Here is a 24,814-nt window from a genome sequence, read left to right as displayed (position 1 = left end):
AGGAAAAAACCCTAAAACAGAAGCTTTGGTTACCTTAGAATCTTCTCTGTTTAGGATCAGATTGTGTTTGGTGTTTTTAGCATTTTGGAGTTCTTTTTTGGGGTTGGGGTTTTTTCTTTTTGAGTGTGCCTACACTTAGAAAGATAAGTTGAAGGATGTTGAAACAGCTCAAAACATTTTAGATACATGTGAAGTTCTGTATCACAAGGGTGATGGTTTCTTCTTCAGCTTTAGTTTCCTCGTTCTGTCACTATTTGACTGATGAGTTTTTTTGGATGCTGGTGGTGGGTGGTTCTCCTTGGTTTCTGATTTGTAATTTATTTTAAATTTCAGCTCTTATAGCTGAAGGTGTTGGGAGCTTCTGTAAACTGTCAGCCTAATAACGTGGAAGGGGCAAATCCAGGAATGTTCAGCAGAAGTTTCTAATCACGTTTGCTTTGCCAACAGCAAATGAACAAGGGGACCGTTAATATTTGTAAACCTGGCAAAAGCTATTTCAGAAGATATTTCAAGATCATGATAATCAAGATCATATTAAGTTATGGTTCTACTAATTTAGTTAAACTTTCAGCTCTTTTTTTTTTTGCAGGAAGGATAAGTAAAGTAAAAATAATAATAAAATTACAGATAGAATTGTCTAGCAAGGAGTGTGTGCATGCACAAGAGAAGATGTGGAGGGATACCAAAAATATACTTGCTATTTAAAAATTAAACATTGTTATATATAGCAATGTTTTACCATAAATTGGATGTAATTAAATTGCAATGAAGAGCATTATTGAGAGTGTACATCGATACAGTATGGATTTCTAGCAATACTTCCATCTCTTTGTCACATCTGAAAGGGTTACTTTTCAAATGTAAGATGTAACAGTAAATATGTTTTCACACTTATTTTTGTCTGACTTTAAGAACACTTGTGTACTTATTCTAACTGTAACTAGAGACTGAATTTTTATCTTTATTTTACTTTTTCTGTTCTTAAGCATTATAAGGATGAGTTCCAAACTACAGGTTTTCATATCCAAACTTTAAAAATCTGACAGACAAGGTTTGGTTCTGACCGCTGCAGTAGTAGTCCTAGAGAACAGCAAGAACATTGAAGTAGTGTTGCATGATGTTGGCTTTTTGTGGAGCTTTTAAAAAACTTTTTAATGTACATGAAGTAGTAGAGCAAAGCAACAGCTTCATGTGTTCTTACTGTCAGAATACAGATCTGGAATTCAGAAGGGTTTTGGTCTCATATATAACTTGCTTTGAGTCATCGTGAGATTTCTACTTCACTTAACCTATTTTTAAAAAATTGTAACAGACATTGTTCCTCCACCATGTAACACTGGAATGAGTAAGGGTGGAGATAGGTTTGTTGTAGTACTGCACAGAGAGAAACTTTGCTGACAGAGCAGAAGCTCAGGGTGTTTGTGTATTTATATATAAAAATTTATTTTTTAGCATTTTTAGTTTGCTTTTCTGAATATATATTGTAATAAAGCAACAAGTAAAACTCATTCTTTTAAAATAAACTACAGGTATGCATTTCAGTATGAAACTATTGCTTGAATAAGCTTGAGGGGTTTTTTTCCTCCCTTCCATGTTTGTTTGCTCTTTCAGACCTTTCTAAGGGGCTCAAGAGTTGAAACCAGCCCAGGCACCTCCAAGTCTATTTATCTTTCAGTATTTTTCTGGGGAGTTGAGAGTGATGGAGAGATGTAACTGGACTTTGTGGATCTGATGCACTGCATGCTTTTGTCACTTTTACTGTCATTTAAATCCATCAGTTCCTGTGAATCTACACATTTACTATGCCCCTGTAAAGCTGAGATTTACTCCTGTATTAGCAGCAGTTTAAAGGAGTTTATCCCCTGCAGCAGCCATATTCACTGACAGAAACAAAACATACTGTAACACATTCATTGTGTCACATAGTGCAGACTGTCACTCTAGGTCTTCTATTTATGAGCTTTGTACTTACAAAAGGAGGCTATTTGTCAGCCCTAAAATTAAAGCTGCCTTTTTACATAGTGATGCAGAAAGGGTAGTTCACCAAGATGCTACTGAAACTCCATGGGAACATCATATAGGGTGACAGAGTTGCTAAATCCTTTTTGTCATTCAGCTCTTCTGCTCTTTAGAGATAGCCAGCAGCTCTGCCACCTGTCTGGGATAACTCTCTCTTGATCTTTATGCCAGTCAGAAAGTAAAACAGGAGTGAGAACATCTGCTTCCCTCAATCAGTAAAGAGCCATTGAAATCTAAGAGAAGTTGACTCTTTCCAACTTTTGGCGAACAGTCTGGAGCTGGAAAAATCTTTTCTGTAAACTGGTTTTCTGAACCATTTGTTTTTCCTCAAATGTTTAAAATAGAGGATCCTAGAAACTTGGAAATGACTGTTGTCTTCCCCTGTCCATCAAAACCTCTCCTTTGGGGTTCAGGTAAGCAGTTCTGGGAGTGGAAGAGAACCCATGAAGAAATGCAGCAATGAAAATTATGTTAAGGTCTGTGTGGCTACAAGGGTTTTTTGTTAGCTTTTGTTGCGCTCTAAGCTATTCCCCCTTACTTTGCATCCCTAGTCAAGCTTTTCTAACAAAAGAAAGTTTACCCCTCAATCCATGCTCAAACCCACTATTGTGAATGTTAGCTTAGTTAATGGTGGACTTCAAAATGCATTTGTTGTCGCTTTTGTCAGGTGATTAAAATGACTGGATTTTCTGCCCAGACTAAGAAGCTTAAAGAAGCTTGATTTTTCACACCAAAAGTTAAAATGAGTTTTGTTTTGTTTTGTTTTTAACTTCTTTTTATTTCATGTTAGAACACAGCCAAGCCCTTTCGAATTTTAGCATGAAATTGATTTGGTGGTCTCAGTTTGATCTGTATTATTCAGGTGATTTAACTTGAAAAAGGCTATAGCATCTTTTCAGTGCTTTTCTCTTTCTGTTTTTGATTCTTTTTTTACATACGTTTTACTTGACTCTAAGACCTTGGATCACTATTCTGACCAGGTTTTCACTTATTATTTCTTTGTAGAGAGTTTTTGATGCAATATGAAAGCATGTCAAGTTGAGAGTGAGGGTGGTTTATCCCCCCTCTTCTCAGAAAGAATATAAGTAACATTAAAGAAAAAACAAAAACAAAAAAAAAACCCCAAGCAAACAAACAAACAAAAAAACCCAACAACAACCAACCCCCAAAACAACAACAAAAAAAAAAAAAAAAAAAAAAAACCCACCAACAAAACCACCTAGTTTTATGCTAGAAATGCACCATCTAGTATTATGCTAGAAATGGTTTATCTGGACATCAAGGCATATGTGAGTTTTACCTTTAGCTTGGAAGATTTTGAGGTTTAAAACTATTCTGAAGTCCCTTAAGAGTAGAAATATTGTGGTTTTGGACCAACTACAAAGAAAGTAAATACACATTTTTTCACATTTTACTTCTGCTGCCTTGAAAAGCAGAAGTCCATTGCCCTTGTGTCTTCAGTCCTTCCATTCTTTTTTTTCCCCTACCTTCCAGAAGGAATCAGCACTAAAAGAGGATTCTCTCTCTCTCTCTCTCTTTCCCTCTCTCTGCCTCCTTATCTGTGTGTAGACATATGCAACCATTTGTCCTTATTTGCATGTGAACACTGTAGACTTTAGTCTTTCTATCCAAATCTTGTACTTTGCTGACTTGTCCTTTCTGGGCTCTGTTGATTTTTTTTCTTCTTCATTGTAACCTTTATCAATTTTATTATTTAAGCTGTTTTGGTTCTGCCATGGTCTCTTCCTTGTTGTATTCTGTTTTATTTTTCTTCTATGTTTTAATGTATTCAGGTGACTTCTAAAACAATGTTCCTTAAGTGTTTGTCCTTTCATCTATTCTAGATTATCTTTGGGTTTCTTGATTTCTATTTTTACCTATTCTTCTTCTGTCTTATTCACTACTGATCTTTTTGTGCAGCATTTCAAAAACCTGTTTAAAAGAAGTGATGAATTATAAGGTGATCCTGTGTTGTCTTCCTTTCTACATCACCTTCTACTTCTTTGACATCTTGGTATGATGTTTTGCTCTCCTCCCTTTCACAGTTGCCTTTTCTGCCTGGTGCTTGTCCCTTTTGTTCTTCTGTGTATGTTAGCAGCTACCCTTTGCCATCTGAAGTCAACAAAAAGGTCTCTTTCTGTTATCAAGTGTCTTCATACACCAGAACATGATTGTTTGCTCTTTCCTATTGCATCTTAAACACCAGTTCTTTTGTCAGTATACCAACTTCACTTATCCCTTCATTTATTCCTGTTCTCCTGTTATGTGATTTGTACATTACTGCTCCTTGCAGTAGAATGTCCTTTAATTTTTGTTTATTCCCAGTTTTAAGATTTTTAAGTATGCATCTACATATGCATAAAACCTACCAAAACCCTATCACATTCTCATAAAAACACTTTTCACAAATTCAGTTTATTTGAAATATACCATTCTTTTGTCTTTATTTGAAAAAAAGATCTTAATTTCTATTGTTTGGTGTTCAATATGATGTTGAAGCTTAACAAATGCTGACTTACTCAAAAGCAGCCTTGTCTGTGCTGTTATGCTAATGAGTAACTACCTACCACTTTCTCCCATTCCAGAGGAACAGAAGGAAGGGTGTTGTATCTAAATGCTTTAATTTTCTGTAAAAATACTCAGTAGGGATAAATGAGTGTCTTATTAAACAGTGTAACTTGGTTTTGTCTTCCATATAACGCTCTATTTTTTTTTTTCTGAATTGTAGTAGTATCTCCATACAAAGATTGCCCTGCCTTCTTGAAATGATCAAACTTAGAGAAAAATGTCATATGGCCCTACATAAAGGTCTGGATACTACAAAACCAAAATCCCCTTGGTTTTCTGAAAGGGTTTAGAAAACGAAGACACCAAACTTCTGGGAGATCATAAACAGTATTATCTTCTTAGCTTGACCTGGAATGCATCTGTTAAAATTTGTGACTTGGTATCACAACAATTATAGATGAACAGAGTTGGTGTTTTGTGATTACATTTAGGTAGCGCATAGAGAGTTAGAGAAATATTTCTGAAAAAAATTGGTTACGTATTCCTTGTGAAATGTGCATGAAGTATGTGAAAACAGTCACAAGTTTCCTTTATAATGAAAGAATCTGTTGATCTTAGTTTGGGAAGAATAGGGAAATGGTTTGCAATATTTCACGATTTAATTAAAGTGTCTGTTTCTTGTATAATGAACACGTAAAACTTTACAGGAAATTCCCATGTAGTACTGACAGGGAGATTCTCTTTAGACATAGGTAACAGCCTTTAGTTTTGCATTCATGCCATATGAAAATTGGAGACATTTTTATCTCAGCTTTCCTTCCTGCATCTTGATAGTTGGTTAGCAGCCTTTAAATGTCTATGTGTGATCAGTCACTCATCTTCAGAGCCCAGTGAAGCAGCTCGTCCTTATGGACATTTGAAATAAAGCCAGTCTTAGTAAGGAGCTCACTTGCAAGAATTGCCAACAAATTAGATGAATTTTTAGAGTGGATATGAAATCTGGTTAAACAAACATTTCGTTTCTTTTAGCAGCTGATTGATTGATTCCAAACAAAAAAGCTCTACCATCTGGTCCTTGGAAAACAAAGAAGCATTACACACTCCTTTTTTAAAAAAATTGCTTAGAAAAATATTTACATAATTTACCAGGTGTGTATATATATATATATATACATATACACACACACCAACTTATATAAATTACCAGTTTTATTTTTTCTATGCATAAAATTATTTCATTTATTCATGTATAATATGCCTAACTTTGTAATACCATACATTTCAAAGGAAATAATAGGAATTACTAGAAAAGCTTCTATCTACAATGCTTTTATTATGTCTGAGCTATTTATCATAACACAATTTGAGAAGAAGTTTTGTGACTTGAAACAGAAAGCAGTGTAGAGAGGTCAAGGAAAAATTGAATCAAAACCTCCTGTTAAATCAATTAAACTTCTTCCAGTAAATACTGTAATATTTTAGACCTTGCAAGAACAATTATTAGTTTTGTAGATATGTAATAGAGTAACTGCAGAGCTGTGTAGAGACAGGTGTTACACATAATGAGAAATTTCACAATTCTGAAACAGTGTTATTCTGAGTTGTAGTAGAACCTGAGAAATTCTAAAATTTACAGACGGAAAACTCAGAAGCTTTTTGGTGCATCTCTTGAAAGAAAACTAAAGGGAAAATTATGTTGGATCAATAGAAGTGTCTCCATTTATGATGTAGAACTTAAACCAGTGTATAAACAAAATTCAGAACCAAAGTATTCTCAATAGCTGTTTAAAGATACTTATGGAAAAGTGTGGTTGTTGTTGTTTCCCCCCCACCCCCTGGTTTTTGGAATACTTTTCCTATTCTGGCTTTCTCTCACATGCCAAAAAATTAAATTGTGTGCCTCAAGCTTTTAATCACTTTTGTGTCTTTGGAAAGATGCTTTGTTTTCTGTGAATGTCAGTGACATTACTTTAATCTCAAAGGTATAGTTCTTGATATATGAATAAAGTCAATTTATTGTCATTGTGGATTTTTTTCTCCAGGATATGATGATCCTTATTGCTGTGTTTTATTTCATTCCAGCTATTCATGAACTCTCTTGTGAAGCATACAAACACTTGGGCAAAACTTCGAATTACTACTGGATAGATCCAGATGGCAGTGGAGCACTGGGACCTTTGAAAGTTTACTGCAACATGACAGGTAACTGCATTGTATTTGCTAATTCAGGGTTTTTTTTTAATGTAGTTGAGAGAAAGAGTCTGTTCATAATTCATATTTCTTGGAAATGGAAAAATAATTGCTGAGAGCTTTTCATGAGAGGGGTCATCAAATATATAGTCACCATTCAGCACATTATGAGCAAGAGAGTAGTAAATCCAGTTCATAAGCTTTTTGAATCACAGCTATTCATTAGCCTTAACAGGCCTTTGTATCCGCAGTGGTGCATCATTAAAAAAAAACAACCAAACAAACAAACAAAAACCACCAACAAAAAAAACCCAAACAGTAGGTACATATGGCTATTTACCAAAACTATCGTATATCAACATATTTGTATTTCAGTAATGTTTGTGGTTCATGGGGTACTGTAGAAGGCAGCTTTTTAGAAATCAGACTTCTATTTCTGTCCAGGTATTGCTGACTTTTACACACTACCCCAGGCAGGGAACAGAAATGAATTACAAGAGAAACAAAACATTTGAGTTTTCATGTTTGCCTGCTTTGTCTTTTTTTAACTGGTGTTAGAAAGATGTATCTTGTTTAACTTCTGAGACCATATATATAACTGCATTAACGTATTTTGGTTTTGTTGCTTGTTTTTCTTCCTGCTTTTAACACTAGTTTTGCATGGGTAATTTCCCATCTGGGCATTCTCACGGAAGATATCCTGCCTTAGTCATCTGCATTGCCATGCTGTGGCAGAAAAAATATGATAATGAAGAAAGAAAAGGGGGTAATTTTCTGCACTGGGAGTATATTATTTCTTTGCTCTGTTAATGCATGACAATTGTCTCAGCACTTTTTTGTGATGTGAAATACTGGGAAGCTGATACAACAGACATATCTCCTGACTTTCCCCAAAAGTCTGCAGAATAAGTTTGAATTTCAGTCTGTTTGCGTTGGAAATCTGGCATGTCTGAGTCCTCAGACATCTACATCAGCCACGTGAACATGAAGTCACTATCATAAGTTGAAACAGTAACTCTGCCTCTTTAGAGATGACCGTTTCTGAAGCTCCTGTAGTTCTTCCTGAAGGCAACCACCTGTACGTGTCCGGACCTGTGGGGTGGGGTTTGTCCAGCTTGGATGGGAGAGATTGGGTGGGAGTGGAGGGAGGGAGCTAACTCCAAGGGGGATGCATGGCACATGCAGCAGACCCCAGATCAAGTTCTCATAGGTAGGTAGCCTGTAGGAGAACAGAGTACCACTGTTTCATATCGCCATTAATGTCTGCATTTGTACAATAAATGCATACCTACAAGGGAGCCTCGTCTAAACTCTTGGAGTGCCATCAGTCCTTCTTGGATTGGAGAGATGTGCCAGTCAATCTGTTCTGAGACACAGTGGGTGTGTAGGCAGTCTTTCAGATCCTGACCAATTTAGGGCTTTTAAAATCATAAGTAGCACCTTGAACTCTATCAGTAACTAATCAGTCAGGCACTGCGGGGAGCAGTGCCAAGAACTGTTGATATATTAGAGCGATTTCTGCTATTCAGAAGAAGAACCGCTGTGTTCAGCACTAGATATCGCTTTTGGGTACTCTTAAAGGGCAACTTTATAATTTAAAAACATGCTACCATAATGGTGTCAGGCACAAAAAAGCACACATATCCAGTACTACAGTATTACTCACTCATGTTTTATATATATACACAACAGAAGGTCCTAGTAGCTTGTTCAACACTGAGGAAAAAACAGATAAGAGAAGTAAAAGTAACCATTTCATTTTACTTATGTTTCTCATCTACAAAACAATTTCCAGAGTACTTAAATGTGACCTTTTCTTAACCAGTGCAAGGAGATCATGAACACTAGGATAGATGATTTAGTGCTTATTGCCTTCATTTGGATATGATGGATGCCGTGGAAAAATGCAGTTCTCTCTTTTAAATGAATCACTCGCATCAGCAACTCTTTGCTACAAGAAAAAGACATTTTCCACTAATATCTATGTAACTATTCGAATTTCAAAAATAAGAACCTAACAGAGCTAGTTCTTCATTAAAATGCAAAAGTCTGCAAGAAATATGTGAAAATTGATGGGAAGTAATTTTAATCTCTGCTTCTGAAGCTGGAAGGCCACTCTCACAATTGTTCTTGGATAGCTTAGTAAAACACATTGCCTGTATTCTATATATATATAGTACCTATACATGGCAGTATCTGTACAGCTTTAATTTTATTTTAATTAGTGGTCATCTTAAGCACTGAAGACATTGGAGGGTAAAGAACTATGTTTACAGGAGAAAATTCACAACACCCTAAATCTTTTTCTGAATAAATATAGGCTATTATCAGTAATATATGTACTAGAGAAGAGTCAAAATGAGATTACTTGAGGCCTTCACTTTGCTTCATCAATAACAGGTTTCTGTAGAACTCTGTAGCAATGATGTATATTTTGTCATATAACAAAACTCACTATAGCATATTAGAATAAGCAGAATTCTCAAATAATTTTAGCATCAAAATTGTGCAGGTTTATGGTATTACTAGCACTGTTTTTGAAAACTAACTTAAACTAGCTAAATTACAATTAACTTTTTTGTGAACATGAAACTAAGTAACCTTAACATCTAGCTACACTGAATAGTATGTGGAGTACTAAATGAAAAAAACACTTATTCATGTGACAGAATAGTGATATTTTATTTCAATAGAGACATCCTTAACTAGTTCCCTCTCCATCCTGAGAGTCAAATCTTAATGTTCCTATTAACCCACTCTGTTAAACACACATCTCTATATTAAATTACTACTCAAGATGCTCACAGACTTTTTAAATATCCCTTGTTTCATTCAGGTGGAACTAGCAAGTACAACATCTTAGTGATGAGAAAGGTAATGTAAAATGAAACTTGCTACTTTAGTTCCTAGAGAAAACAAGTCCACAAGGGTAGGGTTATTAGCAAAGCTAGTATCCATCATCTAAAAAAAGGTGACTTAACAGTTATGCACTGCTTTCACACTTACTGTAGTTACTGATGCAAAATGTTGGAGAGAAGCTGCACTCTCACTTGACTATAAATCTTCAGGGACAAGAGCAATACCCTGAAAAGCCACTGAAATTGTATATGTAGAAATTGTACCTTTAACCCTTTTGAGGGTACTGTACCACAAATATTGAATCACAGATTTCATTGTTTTATCATTATGTCAGCATTTCATCTACAGATTCTATAGTCAGAAAGTGTTAGGGTTCCCAAATGTGTCCAAAAATTATTTAAAAAAAAAAAGAACAGAAAATTACGGTGCAATAGACAGCTGTCTGGGCATATTTCTGAGCATAATCTATATCCATCTTTAGTGTGTCTTAACTTAGTAAGCTGGCATATGTCTTGATGAGCCCTGCCCTTCACAGATGTTGCTGTAGTAACTAAAATTTGTTCTGGTTTCTGAGATGTCCTGGCAATTCAACAGTGCTGTCAAACTCATAGAAATACATATGTGTGTGTGCTCCCCACAACAATTTATGGTCTCTACAAACTACTCTGTATTGTCACAGAAATCCCAGAGCTCCCCCATTCTTTTGTCCTCTTCTCCAAATGAACCTTGTACTGATAATGCTGTGTTTGTTACTGAAGAGGAACCAAGCACTTACATTTTCTTTCCTCATAGTGGAATTAAAATGTTTGAAATACCACATCTAAGTATCTATTCCTGCTGCAATAATGCAGCTTTTCAAAATCTAGGACATTGCAATGGATGTTCAGCAGTTTCCCAAAAACCTATCAATAGGAATTATGTAAATTTTAGGGAGCTTTTTTTTTTTTTTTTTTTTTTTAATAATGAAAAACAGTATTAAAAATCTTTAGAGTTGGAAAGTTGGAATATTTCAAACTAATGCACTTATGGAAAAATATTCCTTGAAGCTGTGATGTGGCATAATGTTTGACAGTTAGACTGCTTTTCAGTTTAGCCTGACTTGTGATCTTAGGCCAAGAGGGAACTCTTCAAAGCTCTGTCACCTTAAGGCCAAGATCTTATCCTCTTTCAGAGGCAGGTCCACAGTACAAATTTAGACTCTGCGTTCAAGCAGGTTTTTCCAAAGATGGAGGGTTCCTATCTCAGTATCCAGTTTAAGGCCTTTCCTATTTTCTCTTTAATTGTCGTTAGAACAGTAGCTGTAGTGGAAAGAACTGCTATTTTAAGTTATTTGTTGGAAGATGCAAACTTTGGGTATATTATAGTTTCCAACCCATGCTCTGTGTGATATATTGTATTTCTGAATCTCTAGGCTTGATTCAGTTTCCTCCAGCAGTTTTTGTTTCAGTCCGATTGAGAAAGACACAAGAAATAAGTTAATATTACTTGCCATTTTTTCTTTCCCCTCAGCCCAAGTAGGATGGGGAAAAGGTGTCATATCAGTATGTGCGTTTGTCCTGCAAGAATTTTCAGAGTGGAGGGTAAGGAATAAGCAGAGGAACAACACACAGGGACCATAAGTGCTTAGTTATTTATCCTAATGCGTGCATGAGATGTCAATGGGAGAGGCAGTCCAACACTTCTGTAGTTCCTGGAGGCTTTATGCTGAGGACAGGGAAATCATAGTCTTTCTGCTGTTTCTTCTGCTTTGTCATGTAGACCACTGATACAAAGCAGAACTGAAAGGTTTCACAAGCTCTTTTACCAGAAGATATGTCAGTTAATTCTTTCTATTGGTCCTGAATTCATTATGCCTCTGTGATGTGGCTTTTATCTCATTTCAGGATCCACATAGCTGCAAGCATAATGGCTCCATTTGAGTGGTACTTACCCTATCCCCTTTTTAGTACAGTTCTTTTGCCTAAAGCTGCACATCTTCAAACACTTTGAGAAATCATTATGCGTATTCATAGCCTGCCTCATTAAGGTCAAATGTACAGGGTGGCTTCTCTACCCACTCTCCTCCTTCCTTTCTTCTCTCTCTCTTCGCTTTTTTAACAGAAGTGGCACATGTAATAATTACTGCAGTGACTTTGTGAGTAGACATTAAACAACCATAACTGTCGTATCCTGGGATTTTTCTGTCTTCTTTCTGTAAATAGTGGGTCACTGGAGTGCTTTTTACTATGACATATGTAGAAACATATGGCATGAATATAAATGTGCCACCCATCACTACATACTGATGAAAAGTGCCCCAGCAGCGGTAAATGTTTAATTGTATTGCACATATCTGTGCAATTAGTTTTTCAGATGAGACATTTTGCCAGACTGCTGATTTACTGAACTTCCAAGATACCAAAACTTTTATTCATACAAATATATATAAATGCACATGAAACACAAAATTTTGAGCAATTTAATTCAATAAATAAAAATAAAGACTTTTTTTTTTTTTCTGTGTAGACTCTCCAGTTTGACAGAGGAAGGAATTAGTATTTTTTAGTTGTTAAGTCAAATAGAATAAATTGGCACACTTTTAAAGGTAATAAACAAAATTTTGTCAAAGGCAATGGTAAGTTGTATGACAATAAAAGTATAGAGACCTTACCCAGTGTAATCTCATTGCAGAAAGCTTCCAGTACAAGTATTTAAAGTCTTTTACCTAAAATACAGGAAGGAAAAATGGCTCCAGTGTTTCAAATGTGACATATGAAACAAAGTTTTGATTTTTAACAGCATCTCTTACACACTTTTCCTTCGGTTGTAGAGCTTTATTTTGGAGGCTTTTTAATGAGTCTGTGAGACATTTTTTCAAATTAAAATGGCATTTGAGAGGTAAAAAGAATAACAAGTAGTTAAGATGGATTGAAGCTGTTGTGGCAGAGTATGCAAGCTTATTTCTTTGAAGATGAAACAAGACCAGAAATGGCCACAGAAAAAGAAAAAAATGAAGGTGGGTGTGGGGAAGGGTAAAAGCATCAAGCCATTTAAACCACTGTTTTTGACCAGTTGACTTATCAAGGTAGACTCTCAGTATGAAGGAGAAGAGATACTGAGGAAGAAGGAAAATATTAGTCATTGAAGCATCAGAGCATCGTGTCAGGAGCAGCACCTCTGATGGCAGAATTTCTTTGTAAGGTGAGGTCATCCTCCTAGCACCATAGTAAAAGAACAGACCTATGAGAGACCTGGAGACAGAACAGACTGTGTTTATGTCTTCATCTGCCAAGTAGCCTGAAACATCTTGCATCTCAGTTTTAGTTCATTGATTATTTTTTTCATCTGTTCTTATTTACAAGGCATGTCTTTTATATTCTAGGTTTCATCGGTACATAATTTTGTTTTACATTCAGCTTTTATATTATTTTTAATTTATGTCAAATTTGTCTTTCTTGTGAAAATGCTTATTGTGGTACTTAACTGTATCTCAATAAATTTGTCTAGTGCCTTTCTTCCGCATACTCTGGGGCACAGTAGAGCTCTGGAGCTCTGGAGCACTGTTGGTAAGAAGGTGGTCATGGTTGGTTTTCCATCTGGATGTAAAATTTCCATTCAGCTTCAATCAGTTCACGGATTGCAATTGCCAGCCTTTATCTGGACTCGATTAGATGCAGCTTGCTGTCTGGAATCCTTCAGAAATAAATCAGAATGGGTTTTGGTTTATTTGTTTGATTTTGCCTCAGGTTAACTGAAAAATGATGTTGTTAGGCACTCCTATGCTTGACAGTTACTTGATTTTGACTGGTTAAAGCCACTGTCTAGATGGCAAGGGCTGGGTGAGTGTCGGCTGTTACTGTGTTCTGTGACAGCATGTTGAGTTTGCCATACTGGCAGGCTTTTCAGGATGGAAGAGGAAAGGACTACAGGCTACTTAGCCCTCCTGGTAAAACCACACCTGACTGACATGTGACGTTGAGATGGGTTTTTATTACTGTAGTGTTCAGAACTTAAAAACACATTGCCATAGAAACAGTCTCCACACAGAGATGAAGGTTTTAATAATCATAGAGCTCATCATAATATGAAAAAGGTGGAATCTTTTGGGAAAACAGGATGTGAATCAACATCTGATGACTTCACTAAACAAAAATGTGTCCTAACAAAAATGTTGTGTCATAACTTTGGGATTTGCAGTACATCATGTTAGAATCATGTGATTGTAAATTATATTAGAATAACTCTAGATATCTTCTCCAGTGACCCTTGCATGCATACAAAATGAAAAGGTAGCCCAGTGTCAGACTGCAGAGAAAATATCTAAACCATAAAATTAAAAACACCTTGTAAAGTCTGCCCCCAGAAGAAGGTTCTTGATTTGCTCTGTTTCAAAAGAGGACAAACTATCACTGGCATTTAAGGTAGCTTTTCAAGTCACCAAGTAATAGAAACATTTCCTACTGTCTCACTACTTTTTTTTTTTGTTGTTTCTTCCCATTCTTTCTTCTTGTTCCACCACAAACTCTGGAGCATCATATAAGAGAATATAGGAATAAAAGTCTATGTGCTGTCATCCTTTTAATGTATTTCAGGTGCTCATAGTTGGAGCATGAGCATCACAGAGCATCCATACATCAGGCATAAGGTACCTAAATGTGCACTGACCTCAAAGAATGAGAACAAATTGGCATTGAAGAGTGACATAGCAGAAGGAGTTCAAAATAAAGCAGAATCTTTGTTTTACCAAATTGTTTGGTCAAAGAGGAGATAAAAATTCTGACATAATCTGCTATCAGAAAATATTCCTCATGTGTTGGAAACTGAGCTCTGAACAGAAATTAGAAAACAAATAGTTTTAGAACTCTTTATGCATTGCAGAAGCCCGGAAGCCTATGTTTCAAGAAGTATGTCCATAACTGGGGGAGAAGAAAAAAGTGACAGTTGTAAATAGGACGATGAAGGGTACCATCTACCTTAAACTGTTATTGTGAGTGTTAGAAGCAAACATTCAGCTCTGGATTCACTCCCACACACATGTGCCCTATGGAGATTTGAAGAAGTCAGCACAGAATCACAGAGTCATCTAGGTTAGAAAAGACCTTGAAGCTCCTCCAGTCCAACCATTAACCTGACACCGACCGTTCTCAACTCCACCAGATCCTCAGCGCTGGGTCAACCCAACTCTTCAACCCCTCCAGGGATGGGGACTCCACCCCTGCCCTGGGCAGCCCATTCCAACGCCCAACAACCCCTTTTGCAAAGAAATGCTTCCTAATAGCCAGTCTAAACCTTCCCTAGAGCAACTTGAAGTCATTCCCTCTTGTTCTGTCACTTATTACTTGGTTCAAGAGACTCATCCCCAGCTCTCTGCACCCTCCTTTCAGGGAGCTGTAGAGGGCGATGAGGTCTCCCCTCAGCCTCCTCTTCTCCAGACTAAACCCCCCAGTTCCCTCAGCCGCTCCCCATCAGACCTGTGCTCCAGACCCTGCACCAGCTCCGTTGCCCTTCTCTGGACACGCTCGAGTCATTCAATGGCCTTTTTGTAGTGAGGGGCCCAAAACTGAACACAGGAATCGATGTGCGGCCTCACCAGTGCCGAGTACAGGGGTAAGATCCCTTCCCTGTCCCTGCTGGCCACGCTAGCGCAAGCTGCTTCAGGCCAGTGGTGTGCTTCAGTTATCCCTAGAAAATTGCTTCTGTAGAGAACATTACTGAAAGCCCAAACAAAGCTTGTATTTTCTGTAAAAGTTTTGGTTCTGCTTTTCATTACTTCAGTCGAGTTAATTTGTCACTGAAATGATGGGGATTTTTAAATTTTATTTTATTTTGATGATAATATTCTCTGTAGGGTTTTTCTGTTGTTTGGGTAGATAGAGAAGTTGGGGGTGTGTATGTTTCTGCCTATATCCCTGGGAAAGCTTCTCTGTGGGCTTTGAGGAACAAGTCCAGTGATCCAGCTGTACTGTGTCAAAGCCTGGAACGTGTGAGTCATTAGGTTCAAGTGGGGATTTCTGGCACACAGAAATACTTTCTCATATGTTCTTCCCCCTTCCCTGTCCTTAAATAACACTTCAAAGTATGGCTTCTCAGCAAGTCGTACTCAGAGTTGGTTGTTTCTAACTGCTAGTGCTTTCTTGTCTTGTTGACAGACAGTGGGACTAGGAAGAAAACCACCTACCCTTTCTAAGTATTCTTTTTGTTGTCATTTTCTTTGAAACTGAAATCAATGTAACTAAAAGATCACAGAGCAGATTAGTTTAAAGGAAACATTTAAAATCCCGTTCAAAAGGCAAATGCTGTAGAAGTTCACTTACTACTGAGATAGATAATCAAGTGATGAAAAGATTACATTTTTAAAATAGGTAAGAGAGATTCTTTCCATTCTAGAATTACCAACCAGTATTCAGCGTGCAATGCTGCACACTGGTGTGTAATTCTCTAAATTAATTTACCTAGAAGGGCAGGTTAGCTGTGTTGTCACTATTGCTGTTAAAAAAAAAACAGGCTTTCTTGCTTCCTCCTGTATGCTCTGACAGATGTTTTTTAAAAAGAAATTATTTGGGCAACGAATAAGCCACCGTAGACATCCATTTTGTTCTGTACGTATGCATACACAGAGAGGGAAAATACTGCTGATGTAGTTTTCCTACACAGGCAAGAGGTGTACAGAATGAGTCTCCTTTGACTCCCTCACAGGACTTATTAACAAGTGAAGTTAGTGCAGATTTTGTAGGACTGTGAATTTACAGTGTTATGAAGAGTTTCTGTGAAGGCTGTCTTTGAACATTCCTAGTAAATCCCAAGATTACATACATATTTGCATTTTATCACTTAGAATTAGTCTTAGTGCTTTTCTACAAAAAAAAAAAAAAAAAAAAAAAAAAAAGAATGTGCAATAACTATGATGTGAATATACAGACAATATTTTAACTAATTTCCAGAATAGGTACTTAGTACAGATTTCAGGGCAGCATTAGAAGTATGCTGGAAACTCACCTTCAATTCCGTTCCACACTGTGGGAGACAGAGAGAACTGTGGAAAAAGACTAGGGTGATGGCAATAAGAATGAAAGGGACTTAATACTAGGATCATCTGGGAATTGGCCATTTTTTATGCCAAAGCCACTTATCTGCAAGGTCACTTTTCAGAAGAAGCAGCACTTCTTCTGAAAATATGGCAGTCAATTAAAAGATGCCATGAAGATACCACTTACATCTATGAACATCAAAGAGGAATTTTCATGAGAGAACCAGAGTTGGTTGCAACCTACTGAGATTATCACTTGCTCCATAACATCAGAATATGAAGAATGGTTGGAATAAAATTGTTACAACTTAAAAGCACACCAATGATATAGCATTCCACATGGTTTAGTGAGCATAGTCCAGCCAACAGGGGTAAAAGATAAGAAGGAGTCTGTGAGACCTTGTGCAGTGAGTAGGGAACAACTACAGCTGGAGAACTTCCATAGAGCAAACTTTCAGATTTGGAATGGAAACCTGCACATCATGCCAACCAAGTCTCTTGTTTAGAGAGTCTCAGCTGCTAAGTGTAAGGATCTCCCTCCACTCATGTACTGTAAGCTGAATCTGACTATGTAAGATAGGATGCAACTTGGCATTTCAGTGGCGTGTTAGTTGTCTGTGTCTGCTTTACTGTGTTTAGAGTTCATGTTTACAATCCAGAATTAACATGATTTTTATCCTTCCTGCTTTAGGGTTTTTTCCATTTGCTAAGCCCAAGTTTTCTTTTTCTCAGGGAGCATGAAAATATTGGCTTTATCTAGTATGTGTCAGGACACGCTTCCCTGAGTGGGAACTATTGAGGTAATGATCTTCCATTATCCTAGATGAGATTTATGAGACTAACTCTACACACACTGAAGCATTCAATAGTAAGCAGTTTAGGAAAATCAGTGAGAATGAATTATTCCATTCCAAAAATTATTATTGTGGTTTTTGCCAAAGCGGTACCCTAAGCCTTGAGATATTTCTCCAAAGAGACTAGCTTTTTTTCCCCACTTCGGGATGCACTTGTGCATCACAAATAGAAATTGCTGTAGATTTTCTTTCAGACCAACATTGTCTGACTGCAATGGAATAAACCTGTCAGTAGTCATAAAAGAAAATTAAATATATTTGTCAGTAGTAATAGAACAAAATACTGTCACAAAACAATTGGAAATGGCAGTGTTGTAAATTACTGTATCAGAGATCAAGGACCATCACTGCTCAGTTGGATTTCCTTTTTCTTAGCAATAGTCTGTGAAGAGGAATTAGTTCTCTCATAGAGGCATGATACTCCACAGAAACTGCCTGGCAGGCAAGTTGGAAGAGTTAGAAAGGTGAAGCTGACTTAGCTCTCCAAAGCCTGAGCATGCAGAGCTCTCTTTCTTGCACTTACTACTCATGGGTCTAGATCAAATGTGTTTCTGTCAGAACCATTAGCTTCTACCTGACGATGCTTTATTGCTAATATTGTTCTGGTAATTACCACAGAAATGGTAACTCTTACTTGTGCTGTACAGTGAGCATCTAATAAACAAACAGCTGAGCCAACTGGATGCTAACCAAAAGAGATACTGAGACTGTTAAGGTGTCAGGTGACTGACATTTCTGCTAGACAGAGTAGATACAGATGGGGTAGACTCACAAGTATTCCTGGGCAAGAGTTATTATTAGCATGAACTGCCTTTGTGCAGTGGTGAACATTCATTGCATGCTTGTCTGTCTCATTGCATAGACTAGATTACTTAGAAATGACAAATCTATAGGAATTTTTAAAAAATCATTAACCTACTTAATTAACATTAACATTCAGAGGGGTCTTCTGACATTTATTTCAACAATCCTTACCACTGTGTACTGGAGCTCTGAGTGGTTGGTTCGCTTCTGCCTGACACTTTTGCCATAATGGTCACAGATTTTTGCTACAACTGTCATGTTAATATTAAAAACGTGTTACTTAATGCCTAACTGTATTGCAAACCTACACTTTCAAATGCTTTGAGGGGCTGGTACAACATTGGGGTTTGTTAAGAGTGTTGTTTCTACATAGCACTTTCTTTGTGGTATATAACACTTAGGGTACTACGTTCACAGGATACATATGCAAGCATAGCTGGAGTTTCTGAAGATGCTGATGTATACTTGTTTAACAGAACCATTTGTATGAAAACACTCTGTCCCTTCAGGTGGAAATAGTGTGCTCTGCAATGAGTTAGAGTGTTGTAATGATGACTGTGTAGGTGCTGAGACGAGAGGAAAAGAGAAGGTCACATCCTTTGGTTATGAGGAAGTGAAAAATTTCACATTCAGAAGAATTTTCTTGTCAGTCTAGCATGATCTTTATTCCTCATCGTTATATACTTTTAATTTTTTCATTAAAAGAATTAAACTTGAGACATTTACTACACATAAGTATATGTGTCTTTTCTCAGGACCAAGCTACGCCTTTTTCTATAATTTAGCACAGCAAATTATGATTTCTGTTTTCTACCTTAGGTTTAGATCGAGATAGAACTAGATCACAACATTCAAGAAAGGAAAAACTTTTAACCAGACTTTACTAAAGTTGCTGAGTTTAGTATGAAGTCTAATTGGCTTTTTCTTTTCTCCTAATGTCATTCTGCCACATTTCAAACCACAGATGTGCTAAAAAGGCTTTATATAGAATGTGTTTTAAAATAATGCATGGCTGTTTTATGACAAATGAAATCGCTAAAGCACTGTGATGTACTGTGGATTTTTAAGTCATGCTTCATTTGAGAGATTAGAAATAAAGACACTGAAGACATCAAAATTCTTTTGTCAGTCACAGTGTAACTAAACTTCATTCTACTGTCTATCCTGTGACAAGTAATGGAAGTGTTTTTTGACTTTTCTAATGAACAAGTGCTGAAATGTCAAAAAAACAAGAAATGTGATGTTAAACTAAACTACATATGACAGTAGCGTTTGTTATTTAGTTAGGTGATGCCTCAAGAAAACATGCTTAAGTTTACCCACCAACTTCAAATGGGATTCCAAAGTTTAAATGCAGCTGATACAATTCAGAATAATGATGAAATTATTACAAATTATCAAGAGTGTCCATTAAAACTTTGAACTGTAATTTCTCTAATGTGGAGACACCTTTTGAAAGCAAAATGAAAAAGAACATTGGTTAGGAATACAACTACCTAGATTTCTCTTTCCCAGTGTTTAGTTGCAAACAGCCAAACAGTCAGTATCTAAAGGAAAAAAGGAAGATACATTCTTGAAAATGGAATGGGTTACTTAATGAAAATAGGTCTTTTTTAATTCTTCACACCAGTCTTTTCAGGAGGTTGCCTAACATTCAGTTTATTGATGCAATAATTAGAAAGGCTACTTCAGAGCACTGTATTCCTTCTTCTGAGGAGCTGACAGGATGGGAAAGAGGAGGGTGGAAGATGTTGTTCTTGAGAGAATTAAGTTGGATTAGTGAAGAGTATGTCGATGATTCAAGCACTCAAAAGCTGGCGGGAGAAAGAAAGGTGAAGTTTCTTTAGTGTTAACAGTTGAGACCTGCATTAGTTTTCTTTCTGCCTCTTCAGGAGAATTAGAAATGAAAATTGATCTGACTTTTCAGTCAAGATAGTTCAGGAAATGGTTTCTTAAGGTTCAAGTTAACATAGTGAAAGCTTTGAATACCCCTTCAAGATATTCCTTCAAATATTTTTTTTTAAACTGGTTCTAAGAAGTCTTGTTTAGGATCATAGCTAAAGAATTGTGCTATGTTGTTTTGTAAAAGAAAAAAATCAGGCAGTAGTTGAGTTCTGTTAAGTGCATATGCTCCCATGGCTATGCTGAAATGAATTGAAAGACACTTTAGGGGAGGTACATGCATTTGATCTTTCCAGTTATATAATACCAGATTGTATATGAGGCCACAACCCAAAAGGTAGAATCAGTTGTCGATTCTCAGTTATTGAACTGTAGAAAAAATTTCCAAACCTTGCCCATATTCTGTTCACTGTGCTGAAAACAACCCTACTGTTAATTCTTTCATGTCCTTTGTTCTTGACTTTAATGTTCCTTAATCTGAACGGAACTGCAGTTGCCATCTGTTAGACCAGGCCCTTAAATGATCCGAGTCCTCCCTCATATGGCTGTATTGTGTCTCATTATTTATTGTTTCTTTCAATATATGACCATTTTTAAACTCTTGTTTCTATTAACACCCATATAAGGTGATTTTCTACATTAGGGCTCAAATGTGATTTGAGCTTTTCCTGCCAGGCACTGATTTTCAGCATAATAATGTTTTGAGCTGATGCACTCTTATTTCTTTGAAGGCGTGAGTGATCTGTATTCTGTTTCTTGAAATACTCTTGACATTAGCTTTTTATATTTATGTATATGCTACTGTGTTGAATAATTTGAAATCATCTCTAGGAATTCAGAGAAGTTGTCCTCTGCTTACAACTTCAGTAATGTCCCTTCAGGTTTCTAACAAGTTGTGTTGGAACAACCATTTAATTATCACATATCTGATAACAGTTGGTTCCCTGAAAACTTTACTTTGATCACCTCTTTGCACTATATCTTGTAAAGCATGTGATTTATGTATATTGATTTAAATCATTATAAACTTAAGTCAATGAATATCACAATAAGTTCACAAAATAAGTAGAGGTTTTTTTCTTGCTGAATTGTTATGAAAGAGAAAGTGTATGGTTTGATTGTCTCAGTAGACAATGTCTGTAAGTAAAAATTAAAATACCCAATCAGTAACTGGTAATTATATTTGAAGATTTATTATTATCTTGATGAAGAAACAATGTGAGGAAAAGTAGAAGGAGAAAATTACTGCAGAAATGGTTAAATGACATTCTGGGACTGATCCTATTCCCCATCTAAATATATTAGAAATCTCACTGACATTGATTTCAATATAATTAAGTCCATAATAACACCCTTTCTTTACTCTTTTTTTTTTTTTTTCTTCTGGGTATTGGATTTTTCTGATCTAAACGCCATTTTCTGCATTAGTAAGATGAGAGCACTAGAATTCATATCACCAGAGTAACTTTACTGCAAAACTGACATTTGCAAATCTCAGGCAAGACTGTCAAAACACTCATTAACTTCAATCGCACCTACATTTTTCATTTTTATAAAGGAATGGTAGCTTTTTCAAAGTCCGTAGCAGAATTAATTTCAAATTGCTCTATATAGTTTTAAATTTATATATATATACATATATAGAGAGATATATTAAAAAAAAGGGGGGGGAGGGGGAAGGAGGGAGAAGAAGGTATTGTCTACTGTAATTTTTTTCTACATCAATTGTATGCATCAGATCTTGTGTCTGCAACATTGCTGCAAAAAATGCTTAGTTTAATCACATTGCTAATGACTGTTGTGGTACCATCCCACACACTTCAAGAGAAATTGAAATACCAACTATGTTCTTATCAGAAAATAAAATTGGAGATCTCATAATATGAGGCGATTACGATTGTAATTTTTATTCTCCCTAGAAGGCAGTCCACTGTCTTGTATAGTTTCTTGAGTGATTTGTAGTGTAGCATATTGTAGAACACATTGCAGTAATCTAATTTGAAGTAACAAATGCACTGATGATGGTAAAAGTCATGATGTCTGGTAAAGAGCTATCTCCAGGCTGATGTGTGAAGGAAACACATTCCTAAATGTTGATGTAATACAGTTGTCAGATACTAGTTAGTAATACAATAGGGCCCACAGGCATCAATTCTTAACAACGAATGCAGAGCACCCAGCAGCAGATGGAGGTGGATATAATTTTTATTACATCTTGAAATTACTTCCCCGTGTTTTTGTCATAGGTATTGACATATTTATGTTCACCGAGCTTTCAGCTAGCTCCTTCCATGTTATGAATGCTACATATGCACTGCTGATTTAAAGAGGACATATGTAAGAGATATCAGCAGTGTAGTACTGGTCATCAGCACAGACCACTTATCCTCACTCGTCTTCCTACAAGTTCATGACAAGTATGTGTGCTGAACAGGAAGAAACTTGGGGTAAAACTGTTGTCAGTCAGCAACATTCTGGGTAAAAAGTAATTAGCCACTATTGTGTTAGTCGTCAAGAAGACAGCTAGAAGAAATGCCATCGAGTTGAGGGTTGAAGTTTCTAGCATGTCCGTTTTGCCTAGGGCTGATGGGTAGAGCACACCATGAATATTAGTGAGGACTTAACGATCTTTCCCTTTAGACTTGTAAATAATGACAGTCATCAAAGGAATATGAATTATTTGATATGCTCGGGTTTTCTCAAAGCCATCTTCTCTAGGGCTTCAACCAAGAACCAAGGTGTGGTTGAATATGATGAAAGTAATCATACCAGATGACATTTACCAAGGTGTCAGCCAAATTTTAGGTCATGAAAGTGCATCCATCAAAAAAGCCACTGATCTGTTTCATCAGAGAGAGAGAGAGAATGATCTTTTCTGAGAAACAAAACTGTTTTCTGATTTCTTAAAAATATCTAATAAAATAATATCTTTAAAATATAAGCCCATTAATGCCAAAAAAGTTCTGAATGATAACTGTAGCTGTAAAATAAAAGGGGAAAAATCATGTTCATACCCATGGAATACATGCATTATGTTTTCTGAAGTTTATTTTCCAAACTTATTTCCAGTTACTTATCATTACCAAAGATCACCTGATTTTCTTGTCAAAAGCAGGTTTTCTTGTTTGAGTGAGCACCAAGCAAATGAGTGAGGAACGTTCAATAACAGGAGAAACTGAGTATTTGGAAAATAGATGGTGATACAGTGTTCAATACTATCACCACCATCACAAAATATGTTGAAGATGAAGTGGGAAAAATCACTTATGTTAATATTTGATTCGATAATTTGTATAGCTGATGATCAAGGAAATTTAAAAATTCATTTCAGTTTTTATTAGTGAATCATTACTAATAATTACTAATTTTATTAGTCAACCATTTCACTTTTTATTAGTGAAAAACAACTAGTGAGTGGGCAGGAGTGTAAATAAGTCATTGAAATTGAAAGGTGTTTTTAGCAAAGTAAATTATGTGACTTTAATTTCCTTTTGAGGAAATAGGTGGTCATTTCCCTTTTTTTTAAAAAAAAAAAAAAGTCATTCTTAAATTAATGAATTTAATCTTATTGTAATATCTGTCTGAGGGAGAGGAATTGCTTCCCCATAGAGTAATGTATAGCCTAAATTACAGGGAGCCTATTTTCTCTATAATTATATCAAATGTCTTTGCAGTTTGGATCTAATTAGATTGTTCTTAGCGAAAACCATTATGAATTTCGCTAAGAATCTATGGTTACTGGTTTTCTGTGTTTTATTCAAAGAACCTTAGGTGGCTCCTTCACAGCTAAAAACAGTATCTGTTTTCCTGTACAACTGGAACACTCTATAACATTAAAAAAGAGCTAAGAAGAAATGCATTCGAATAAAGAGGTGGTCATCTGGGAGAGCCTTATCTTCCTGATGTGTTAGCAATTAGCTGGTGTTGGTACTCTGTCCTCCAGTGGGAAAGCTAGTGTCAGCCTAACAAATGCTTCCGTGTGTACGGGAAGTATCCAGTCTCTTCCACTGAAGGCAAAAGTCTGTCCCTTTGTCTTAAAATATGGACAGTTAGAGGGGAAGAGAGGACAGAGTGGGACAGATGCTACATTTTCAATGCATACATTACTTTCCTGGTTCACTTTGCTACAAAACCAGCTTATTGCAAATCTACATTGCATTCTGTTCTTCACTTAAAACTAGGGTTCAACAGCATTGTTTGTAAGGAAAGTATAATGGATCAACCCCACATTTATAGCACTCAGTGACAGAATTCCTTTTCTGAGACTTCACAAGTAAATAATTTTCTTACAATAGGGCTAAGAAGTGTTTGGGGTTTTTTAAGTGCTCTGTTTAAAAATCAGTCTGTCTTAGAATAAATTCATAAAGGAATAATGCAGACTGCCCCAACTTTTGATTTGTCTGAAATTAATTGAAATCTGTGCAAAGGATTAACTTCAGGTAAAAATAGAATTCAGTTAATCCAATTAGCAGTGGTGCTTTACCTGATTATGATTGTATATTCTTCAGTCAGGTCAGCAGATCAGGTAATTCTTGTCTTCTCAGTGTTATTGTGATATGAAAGGAAACTATCGCTATCCAGCCTAGCTCCTTAAACTACATCACAGCTGAGAAGTCTCTTGGGTTTTATGAGCTAATGATGTGAGATTGACCATAAGCGTGACTTGTACATA

General features: G+C 36.3%; 1 protein-coding gene across 1 annotated transcript in view; it reads left to right on the top strand.

Moving 5' to 3' along the window:
* Positions 1-24,814, top strand: part of CNTNAP2 (contactin associated protein 2) — a 1,190,827-nt gene that overhangs the window by 798,830 nt on the left and 367,183 nt on the right. Inside the window, exon 12 of the mRNA XM_074900878.1 lies at positions 6,610-6,729. Coding sequence (XP_074756979.1) covers positions 6,610-6,729 — 120 coding nt within the window. The remainder of the gene's footprint in view (positions 1-6,609; positions 6,730-24,814) is intronic.

The sequence above is a fragment of the Athene noctua genome, chromosome 2, assembly GCF_965140245.1.
Source record: "Athene noctua chromosome 2, bAthNoc1.hap1.1, whole genome shotgun sequence".
Lineage (NCBI taxonomy): Eukaryota > Metazoa > Chordata > Aves > Strigiformes > Strigidae > Athene > Athene noctua.
The sequence above is the reverse complement of the archived record's forward strand: the minus strand, read 5'-3'. Positions and strand labels throughout refer to the sequence as shown.